At 37.5% G+C, this 12,333-nt stretch overlaps 1 protein-coding gene across 1 annotated transcript in view; it reads left to right on the top strand.

Annotated features, from left to right (window-relative positions):
• The window catches only part of LOC126298736 (WSC domain-containing protein 1-like), a 234,559-nt gene extending 230,573 nt beyond the window's left edge, over positions 1-3,986 (top strand). The window contains exon 5 of the mRNA XM_049990174.1: positions 2,019-3,986. Within this exon, the coding sequence (XP_049846131.1) occupies positions 2,019-2,172 (154 nt within the window). The 3' untranslated portion in view covers positions 2,173-3,986. The remainder of the gene's footprint in view (positions 1-2,018) is intronic.
• The last annotated feature ends 8,347 nt before the right edge of the window (positions 3,987-12,333 follow it).

The following is a 12,333-nucleotide window of genomic DNA, read 5'->3' as shown; positions in this document are numbered from 1 at the left end:
CTATACTAAGCTCTTCATGGAGCATATGGCCTACTTCCCTTACGTTAGTGCAACCTAGAAGCAAGACTACTTCCTATTTACTAGATTTTTATATTGATCTACTCCTAATGTTGTTCCTACGAGTTAGCTACACTCTACTTTCCTCAAAAAACTGGTTGACGCTTTTCTCTCGTTTCAGATACGAACTTAAAAATGATTGTTAACCGAAATCGGAAATTTCATTTCTGAGGTATTCTCATTCCACTATATACTTGTTACCTTATCCTAGTTCCCACTTTCTCGTTCCGCATTCAGTTGTCTAATTCAGAACACACCATTTCCCGTTCTGCCTTCAGGGCACAAATATTTCTTCTTTGTTCCATGATTCTCATTGTCTCGACTGCATAATGTGTAGCCTCATCTGATACCTTACTGGAATCCCCGTTACAATCCCCCTAATTGAATATCAACCCCCAGTCCTGGCATTTTGCCCCATACTTCCTAACGTACGACAACATCCATATTTATCACACATGAAGACACTTCACCAGTAAACACAAAAACGCATTTAAAATATTTTTAGTAATTTCCCCGTTGTGGAGTCTACAGCGCAATACAGGTCACAGTATGAAATTTCAGTGAATCGCCAATTCCTGTTAGCTGCTTAAATATTATTATTATTATTATTATTATTTCGTACTCTATGCTTATTTCGGCGTTACTGCCATTTTCTAGTACAACCTTCAGTCATTATACGTAGTGTAGATGTCGATTAGATGGTATTTGACACAGAGTATATAGAAATGAATAACAGTTCGTACATGCATTACGAATAACTTAACGTCAGAATTCCTTTGTACACATTCTATGTCAAATTCTATCTCATTGTCGCCATCTAGACTATATATAATATTTGCAGGTTGTACTATAAAACAGCAACGGCCTTGCCGCAGTGGATACACCGGTTCCCGTGAGATCACCGAAGTTAAGCGCTGTCGGGCGTGGTCGGCACTTGAATGGGTGACCATCCAGCCGCCATGCGCTGATGCCGTTTTTCGGGGTGCACTCAGCCTCGTGATGCCAATTGACGAGCTACTCGACCGAATAGTAGCGGCTCCTGTCAAAGAAAACCATCATAACAACCAGTAGAGTGGTGTGCTGAACACACGCCCCTCATATCCGCATCCTCAACTGAGTATGATACGGCGGTCGGATGGTCCCAATGGGCCACTTGTGACCTGAAGACGGAGTCGTATTATAAAATGGCAAAAACATCATAATAAAGTAAGAAAGAATGATAAAGTTTAAGCAACTAACAGAAATTAATTTTTCGTTACAGCACTTGAAGAACAATAAAGTAGGAATTAGTGACTAATTATCTTCCAATGAGGTGTGCAGGTAACTTCCAGATGGCAGGCAAACGTAAAAAAGAAAGTGTACACACCACACAGATATTAGCTGAACGTAATTATAACGTCGCAGAAGACACGAAATGAGTGAAAACTACAAAAGTTCGATGTCTTTCGAGAACAATCTTAAATAGACACTTTAAGCAAATTATGAAAAGGAATGTAATGTATTCAAACAGTACGTAACAACTACATGGAAAACGAACGTAAATTAGTTCAACTCCACTTTTAACAAAGGTAAGGAAAATACGAAGGCTGTTTAAAGGATTATTGAATTATAAATGGTAGGAATTGCACAAGAAGATTTCCTTAATAGGGAGTTGTCTGAGTATTTATGCTTGTCACATTACGTTAATGAAAGTAAGTGGTTGCGTTAGTCTATCTCGACCAGTTAGTGCTATGTAGGTTAGAAAAATCGCAGAAAGTGCATTCTAGTCTCCGGGTGAGGCACGCCTTTTCCAAAAATAACAATGATTTGATATGGCTATCCGTCCCTTACACACAGTGATGAGTGTAAAAAGATCAACCTACCTATTGTTTTGGCTGTCTTTTTCCAGTTTTCTGGCCTGTAAGTTGATTCCATTATCTGTTTCCTTGTCATGTCATTATCTTCGTTTTCTTTTGTTACAGAGATCCCTTCTCTAAGAAGCTACACAAGATTCTGGACCAGGTGATCCACGATCTTGACCGAACGATCCAGAAGAGAGGGTGGGGTAGAATACCAACACATTTGTATAAGTTTTACACTGGTAATCTTCACCACAATGTATCAGAAGTTCACTGAGCCACGCTAAAAGTAGTCTGGTCACGATTTTGTAGGTTGTGACGTTGGACTGAAGAAGTGTTCAGAGTTCGTGATTACTACAGCGCTCACTGACAAGGTGCTACGTTTTATTCCAGAACGTTATTTTTAAGAAAACACTCGAATTAAATTTGTAGATAGATGTACGTTGATGCTCCATGGTGCTACACCAAGTTTGATACAGCAAAATGAAACCCTGAGTAAAGGCTTAAAAACTCTCCTGTCTTTGGAAATACAGTTTTTACGGTATCCGCCATTTACACTATCCAGTGTGCTGCAGTTCCTCAAGTGAATTAGAGGGAAATAGTTCCTTCCTTATTTTACGCTACTAATCGTAAGCTGTAGTCTTTCGGCAAATTAATGACTTCGACGATCGTGCTAAGTTCTCTTTTCGAATATTACAGCCCTAGAAATTATAAGAAAGCTATCACAATCTACATCTCGCAGTTCACACTTTAATCATTTCATAGACACGCCGACCATGTAGTATGAAATTAATTTATGGAGCCGGTATTACCTTTAACTGCCTTACTGCACAGATACAAAATATTCATATGACATGCAAAATCTACCTGAATGTTTGTACCGTAATGACATATGGGAGAGTGAAAGTATAAATTTTTCCAAGCAGGAAAGTGTCATGTCAATAACATTTCATTCGGAAACACGGATATTTGTATAAGAGATGTTAGATGATGAAGCTTCATTCAGTTTCATTTCTGACACGGAGTCAATAAATCAGAACGAACGGCACGAACAATTAAAAGCTAAGAGAACCTGTCAGCGTGATTTATTGCTTCGTAGACGACAATTCATAACGTGTAAGAGCTTATTTTTCGAAATAGACAACAGCAAAATGTTGTATACTAGCAATAAAATTAAAGGATAAGTAATTGCACGCAGTAGTCACTATCCGGGAAGGGTTCCAGATAACACCAACACTTGCTGCATATCAGCTACAATGAAAAATCAATCGTGTTACTCCAGTACTACTCTATGGCTGTGACCAAAATTATGCAATAAATCCAATACTGGATGCTTGGTTAGATACGAAATATAATCTGAAGAAGCTACCTGTTTCGTCCATGTTTTATATACGTCACGTCTTCCTTCTCACATTCTGCAGAATAATAAACATGGATACCTTTAATATTTACATTTTACTGCTAGAAGTATCAATTACCGATTCCATCCAGACACCTAAATCTGGCCGATGGAAAACAGATCGATCGGAAATCAGTTACTTTCTTGTGTGTTGGTCGATAAATGGCAGCTTGTAGTGAATACTAGGTACAATCACAGATGTGGTAGATATTCTAACAGTTTTTGATAGTGTAAATGTGAGATGGTGAAGTTTTCCTGTGGAGGAACATTGAACGACACAGTCAATTGAGGTAACGGTGTTACATTGTTGAATTGATGAAGAAACATTGACTTGAAGAAAACACAATAAGTGGTTTTTGCACATCCAAATAAGCAGCTTCTTTTGTGGTGTTACAGCGCTATGCGAGGAGCTCAACAAAGAGAATCTATGCCACTCTGTAAAACATTCTTGTAAAATTAAGGAAGCTATTGCAGCACAGAATCACTCAAAATCAATTTTTCAAATTATTGTACATATGCATTTCACAGAATTAATAATCATAATGCCTCAGACGAAACAATAAATGTGTATTTTTAATATAAATTTAGTTCAGCTTTTCAAAGAGATAGTAACTTATGTGTTGTTTTATCAGAATTTTAATATTTGATTTGTTAATTGTACATATTTTTTTAATAAAGCTTTCTGGAATGGATACTCATTCATAAACTATGATACCCACAAACAATGTACCATTGCTGCACTTCAGCTTGTGTTAGCTCCTCAGTTTAACAAGCAAGGTCCCTTTTCTGAAGATTTACACCAGCCTTAAAGGAAAACGTATCCAGAGTTTGAACACTGATAATTGTAACTGTCTAATATATGTAATAAACAGAGGCTTCATGAGATTATTCTCAAACATAAAGAAAATGTTCTGTGCAGTGTATCATCCAGCAGATTGAAATGCTAGCAGGAATTACTGAACAATCACATGTCTCTGCTCGTAAATCACATCTAAAGTGTAAACAACAATATCCTAACATTTCATATATTCTTTAGCTCTTATTACACAAAACACATGGCACTATGTATGACATCAATTTCAATGAAAAACCATTATTTAAATTTCAGGTCTCTCCAATTAGATCTTTCTCATAAATCATCTGAAGAATTACTTCTGTAAATTACCTCTGTCGATATGTTAGAAAGTAATATGGTTTTAATGTCATTATGTAATCGTATTTCACGAAAGTTGCCAAGAGAGGTACTAGACCTACCTATCACAATGTTGTTAATGATATAAGTAAACATTTCTTGATAATGTCCCATTCCAATGAGATCTCTTCAGGCATTTATCACGCACGCAGCTAAGGCTGAACAACTGCAACATCCAGTATATAATGCATATACGAGGCAGGTATGTATTACAAAATCAATCGATGACTTACATGACGCAGAGATAGTTGATATGATCGTATATTCAATATGGAATTCAACACAAATGATTTTTTATACTCATTGATATAAATATGCATCATTTGCTATTTTAAAAATCATGACTAGTGATTATGTACATAACTGACTGAAAATATTTGTGTAATAAATGGAAACATAATACATTTGAAATCAGATATTGAAAAGGAAGTTCACAATTTTAACTTAGAGTAACTGACGCAAAACATGAAATTATTCACTGCAGTTCACTGTAGAAGTTTCAGTAATCTATCGTTTCAGTAGAAATGTTCTAAAAATTATTATCACTGAGTTCCTAGAAGTAGATTTCTATGACAGAGTTTTAATGAGACAGTTAATTAAAGTTCTTCCAGTGAAAGTGAAACATAAGTAAGGTTTATCACTATTCATCAATAATTCCAATGACCGACTCCCATCCATCTAAATCTGAAGTTGTAGATTATGTTAAAATTTGTAAACAGAAATCAGTTTTCAAAAAGATATATACAGAAACTGGTCAAGTGAAGATTTTTTTGTTTTAAATTAACTAGGTACAACACACAAATCCAAGGAGGTGTTTAATTTTAATATTGGTTGGAAATGAGCATCAGTAGCTCAACATATCTGAAATTTCTTGACTAAGATTTCTCTTAGGATTGCAAATAATACTTTTATTAGTGACTCATTTATCATTTTCGTTCGTTCTTAAGCCGTTCACTACATTACAGGGTACGATGTTATTCACGAAACATGAAGTCCAAAATTTTTAGATATTTTGAGTACACAGATTAAATCAGTGCAAAAATCCTTTATGACATACATGCATTTTTAGTCTTTCACTGTACGTTTCACTGCACATTCTTGATGAATTCAAAATTAGATAGGCATTCTTTGGTTGTTTACATATAACAATCTGAAAGGTGCCATCAACTGTCTATTAGGTGTTCACATGCACTCCCTCTCAAAGATCAAAAGGTTACATCTAAATACTTAGAAATTGTACTGATAAAGGCCACACACGTAATCGCAGTATTTTATAAATTGCTGATTTATCATAAGCTAACTGCCTCATTGAATCATGACTCATTTCAGAAAGATCAAAAAGTTATTGTATTATATTTGGACTATCCTCTCATCAATTTGTCCAACGCCTTATCTCCCGTTTATATATTTCACATTCTTGAAGTATGTTTAGATTAATTCCTTTAGGAGACACGTTTTTTCATAGTACTCTCAGAGCCACGTGCTGTACATTGGCCAGAAGCAGTCTTGTTATTTGAGCTGATATGTTCCTTGCATCTCGTTATAACATTTGGCGTAAAAAACCAATCTCATATTCCACAGTGTAATTTATGCACTCCATATGTAGTATGCTGCCGTAATATGTGTGCAACAAAATGTTTGATAAACGTTTTATTTCATGTTTTATTAACAACATTGTACTTTCTAATGTAGGTAATGACTGGTGAATGAATAAAACTGCGACTGTGACACAAACCTTGATTAATTACTTATCAAGAACGTATATTCTTCAAGATCATAAGCTGCACCCAGCAGTTCCTTCTACACAATAAAATTACAAAAGACCGAATAAACATTTTGTAGAAAGAATTCGAAGCAAAACATAGTTGTTCTGTTTTAACGATCCGCATAACATTTAGATTATGTTATAAGTTTTTCCGCCATTAACAAAAAATTAAAACGCATTATTTTAACTACATATGAGATAAAGCATTGTGAATACGAAGATATGTGTAGATGTTAGCGTACTGTACAGTGATAATACAAGACAACCAGTCAGGGGATATCAAGGAGATAACTGTCCTACGAGTATAAATCTGAATACGGTACTATTGTAGCAGAGGGAGATTATCATATATTTCACATGTCAGACGTCGATCTTGAGGTACAAGCATATGAAGATCTCGCTTTAACCATAGCAAGAAAGATTCTCACAATCAAGCTCCACAAAATTAATGAGATCCATCTTTATCTGCATAAATATATATAATTTGGAACATTTTGAATTCAATTCACACACACACACACACACACACACACACACACACACACACACACACACATGATGAATCGCCTACAGCTTGCACAGAAATTATTGCGGAAATGGAAAATGCAGCTGATCTGTTGTTTTCACAGATGGATAGGTAGTTGGTAGTCAGAGGCTCATGTTGTTAGCCAATAAACTGATAGTAATAGCACTTAGATACTATTTTTGTGCAGACATACATTTTTTAATGGAACAATTCCTGTTAACATTAACAAACTGAAATTCGTGTAATAGTGTTGTTTGTTGCAGGAGTCTAGTGCGACTTGCTTGCGAGTTGTCGTATTTTGTTAAGTTTCCACACCGTCATCTGTTTGTGCCATTCAACATACGTAGTAGCTAGGTACGATGTTCTGTTTGCTTATAACATGCTTGTGTTCCTTGAGTGCATTGGGACTCCTCGCTGGTCGGTTAATATGTAACAATCGAAGCAGTAGGTCGTGACTGGACGATGGGATTTACCAACGCAGAAGAAGCCGACATGCTCATGGTGTGTGGAGAGTGTAGGAAAAATGCAGTTCGTCCTCGTAAGGTCTATGCGGCATTATTTACAATAGACGTCAACCATCTCGGCAGTTATTTATCAGTCTCTTCAACCAACAACCTTTAAGTGGCAGCGTAACATATAGACAAGGTAACAAAAGGAAACAAGTGACGACAGAAGAGGTGGTTGCTGGCATAGTAGTTGATCCGCTTGTTCGTTCCCGTGCAATCGCACGAGGAAGTAGCATGAGTCAGGCAAGTATCCTACACAGGTTCTATCCCTATCACAACGCTCTCCATCAAGAGCTGTATGGAAATGATTACGAGAATTATGTTACCTTCTGCATATGGGCATTAAGACAGGATACTCCAGATACATCATATACTTTTATCTTGCTTAGTGATGAAGGCACATTTACTAGTCATGACCAGATGAACCGCCAAACATGCAGTATTCGTCTCTTGACAGTCCCCATTGGCTTCGTCAGGTGGAATGTCAGCTTACATGGAGAATAAACGTGTGGTGTGGAATAGAGAACCGTCAACACATAGGACCAATTTTCGTAGACATAACACTGAACGTGCACAGGTATTGCAGCCTCCTCCAAACAGACCATCTTCCACGGATACTATAAGACATTCTTCTGGAGACTAGGAGGAACCTGTGGAAAATGAGGGCTGTACAGCCCACACTGCACGAAGTACTGCGGCATATCTTCAGGAATTGCTTCCGTATCGTTGGATCGGAAACAGAGAACCTATATCTCGGCTGGCTCATTCCCCAGAGTTGACGCTTGTCGACATTTTCCTGTGAGGAAGGGTGGAATACGCTGTCTGTAGGAACATACCAGCTACATCCGATGCTGCTTGCTCGTTAGCTCCGCTGAAATGCTAGAAAATGTGCAGCAGTCGTTCCACTCCTGTTTGGGAGAGTATATTGTTGCTGCCAGTAGTCATTTTTAACCAAACGTGTGATGGTTAGTCGTCTCGTTACAGGTCATAATCCACATAAGCAGCAGATGCACTTGTACTGTTCTTTATTGTGTGCTGCCACAAGTGTTGTACAACCGTCGGCGTGGGAACTGTTCAACATACGATCTCTCGTAAACAACTCGCAGTACAATCATGTAACAAACACCACTAGCATTCTAATTTACCCTACTTTAAGTTTGTTAGTGTCATTTGAAATGTTTGCACAAGAAATACAGTTTCTAAGTATTATTACAATCCGTTGCCTGACTAACAGTACGAGCGCCTGATTACCCATCCATTCTGTGATAGTCGCACATCAGTGGCACTTTCCATTTCCGCAGCACCTGCGGTGCACGTTTTAGGTGATTCACCCTAAACACACAAACAAACATATGCCCACCCACACCCAAATTATACGAGGAAATGAAAAAGAGAGAGAAAAAGAGAGACAAAGAAAGAGACAGAGTGATGTCTCGCACATGTCAGCTCACACATGACGTTCAGTATCTTCACACGTTATAAAAAAAATTCTTTCTATGTAACCATTATAGCTGATAGCACACAAACACACGGTCATGTGTATCTGCGCAACTGCAATAATGAACATCGCGCCTTCGACTTACTCTTAAGACATTTTAATGGATATTTTTACTATACATACAAAAATGAACAACGTCATGCATTGTGCTCCATGAGAACACCTTACACCAAGGATATATGGAAGATAATTATATTGATGACTCACGACTCATGCAGACCCCGCTCCTGCAAAGCACTGCATTGTGCGTTGTTAATAGTTATGTCCGCGTAGACGTAGTAATATTATAGGAAGGGGAAGTGGAGGAGCAAATTACAAGACATATGATTAATACATCACTTGATAAAAGATTAATAACCGACAATTAATCAACTGATGTATAAATCCATATTATCAAAATGACCTTCATTTGATTTCAGACTCAAGAACCGAAATTATGGACACAAGGTTTGCGGAAGGGTGTGGACCAGTACTATACTAGTCTTCCAGCTGTCGTGATTCTGTGTGTATCTTAGCTAAGATGATGTGTTCACTCCGTTGTTCGTAGTAGTTCACTAGCATTCCTATTTACGTGTCTTTATTAGATATGCTCTTTTCTTTCACACCATTATATTTATCGTTGGTAATTCCGTATTGACCTGACCAGAAGTACTGTTCTTTCAGTCACACTGCACTAATTTACACTACATCTAGGTGAATCCTACTCATTGTGCTTGAGATGTTTTCTCAGACTGGGCTTTTCAAACGTTTTCGTCTGCAATTGCTTGCGTGCAGGAGCAATTCTTCGCATCCCCTGCTCACTGTTATCAACTAAATCCGTGTAAATGGTAAATGTCGTACACAAAAAATAGCATACTTGGTTCTGCGTGTCTTTTTCTGCACAAACAGTAACCCAACAGCCGCCCTTTACTTTACCTTCGTCAAGAATGATTCTTTCGCAAGAGCAATAATCGAGGAAACTAATTGAACGAGATAAATATATGGTTCAGGATCTCTGATTAAAGTGGTGCACTGGAACATCAAAAATGTGTATGAACAAGCAATACACTATTAATAACTCATACAGAATTTCAATTTAAAGAAGGATATTTTGCTGAAGGTGGGAAAAAAGACAAATTTTCTTTTAATCCGTTGGATGTTAGAATTTTGTCTGACAACTGCTCGAAACGCAGCGTAATGTCTGTCACTGCTGGTAGCAATCATTGTTAACTTCCAGGTAACAGCAGAAAAACTGTCCTTGCTAACTCGACAGTATCGGAAATCTGCCTTAACAGGAGTTAAAAACTTTTTATTTGATTGAAAATAGAAGTTTGTCATTTGAGTCACAAACGGTAGCCGCAAATTCTTCTTAAGATTTTTGTGAGATTTGTTTCACATATTCCATCCATATGGCAGGAGAATTCTGAATCCAGAATAACTAATCATTGTTAATTGAGGCAGAAAATAGGTTCAAATGGGTCTGAGCACTATGGGACTTAACATCTGTGGTTATCAGTCCCCTAGAACTTAGAACTACTTAAACCTAACTAACCTAGCGAGATCACACACATCCATGCCCGAGGCAGGATTCGAACCTGCGACAGTAGCGGTCACGCGGTTCCAGACTGAAGCGCCTAGAACCACACGGCAAAGAGAATAGGTCTGATATCGATTGTGATATGCTTAACCAAATCAAAATCAAACTTATTACCATAAACAAAGTCGTCTATACACGCAAATATTTCAAAAAAGTTTTTTTTCCACTTTATGCCTGTGAGCTTGGGGTTACACCTTTACCATAGCATTTATTAAAATAATTCTCAAATTTAACATTGACCTGAATTTCCGGCTATCAGCTTCCAGGACTCAGTCCCGCTAAGCAAAAATGTGACATCCAAGTCAAAAAAATTTTTAGCTCTGATTTATATTAAGAGAAAATAAATTTATCTTGAGTAAAAAGATGCACAATAAATTATTTCCACGCAACAGCTTCTGGCTAAACCAGGAACAGATAAATGTGCTTAAATACAATTACCGACGCAGATATCTTAACACGGAATTCTTTAGTGCGATAGTTAGTTTTACAGACTCGATGTCGGAGTACAGCCAGTAAGGACAAACACATTTCTCTACGATTCCGTACGTAGTGCAGCATCACACAGGTGTAACTAACTTTTTGAAACAGATAAGGTTATGGGAGAATCTGAGTTCAAGATAACAATCACTAGTCGGAGTGGAATCAAGCTGTAAATGGTGATTAACTTCCCACTAACATGGGTTAAACAAAATGTTCTTTTAATTAGAACAACAAACCTGATGCTAACAGAGAACACAATTACACTTATATTCCAAGCAGAAAAGTGGGCAGTAATCTTTAATGACAGTTTACTAAGAAAACTAGCTTCTTAAAAATTATACATCATTACAACTATAACTTAAAAAGCAGGAGTTAAAAACCAGGCAAAGGCAAAGTTTAAAACCTTCTCCGATCAAGAGATGAAATTCCAGATTCGGAAAAAAAACAAGAACATAAGAGCCTTTAGATGCACAATACCTTTCGTGATGCAAGGGCCTAGACCATACTTTCAAGTATTAAAACATATGCCAGATAGAGCTTCCCTTGTTGCCTGCGAACTATGTAATGTTGCACTTCTTCCAACATGGGGTAGATCTTAAGAACATGGCAACTTTAAACTGAGATACATTATTAACAGTAACATGGAACAGACTATTATTAATACGAGGAAATGACAAATGTTATTATCAAAAGAGTTCAGTTCTTTTTCTAGTTATGAAAATAACAAACATTACAGAACACTCAAACAACATGAGTTACCTAGTCTTCCAAAACTAGTTAGTAAATAATACCTCCCACAAGCAACGCTGAAGGAACTTAACACAGCCGGAAGGCTTTCCAGTGAACTCGCTACAGCTCTCTACTATTCCACGCAGAATGTCACAATTGTTACTCGGAGCGTGCAAAGAGCAAGGCTAGTTCCACAGTGTCTACATTTACGCCCTTCCTTCTTATTACCAGTTGGACTAGCGGCGCCACGACACACAAAGGCAAACCACAACTAAAGTACCACCAGCCCGACCACCTAAAGACCGCTCTTCCAACGCTAGAGCATCAACATCCGGCACTTTCCGGTTACCGCTCCGGAACAGTCCCCTCCTTTCCCCTTGACAATGTCTGATAAACAACCTGCCTCACCAGCGATATCACGAGTCACAAGGTAGAAACACTGCCAACCTCTGTATTTCCAACCCTGGCGCACCGGTAAATATTCATTTACTCATGAAAGTCGGATTTTGCGTACATGTTTCAATCTAAACTTTCTCCTGTTCTTCCTAGTAGAGGTATATTTAATTCGTTGAGGTTCTGAAATTCCTCTAATACCTAGCGTAATTAGAGTAGTGGAGCAAGGAGGTTACACGGATGCTTTTTATTTCATATTAATTGAATGAGTCATCGTTTTTATTTCTTCTCCATGGACTTTAACACCTACTCCGAATTTTTCTTTTGTTTCCTTTACTGCTTGCTCAATATACAGATTGAATACCATCGGGGAC

This window comes from Schistocerca gregaria, chromosome X (assembly GCF_023897955.1).
Source record: "Schistocerca gregaria isolate iqSchGreg1 chromosome X, iqSchGreg1.2, whole genome shotgun sequence".
Lineage (NCBI taxonomy): Eukaryota > Metazoa > Arthropoda > Insecta > Orthoptera > Acrididae > Schistocerca > Schistocerca gregaria.
Note: the sequence above shows the minus strand (reverse complement) of the source record. Positions and strands in the feature narration are given on the sequence as shown.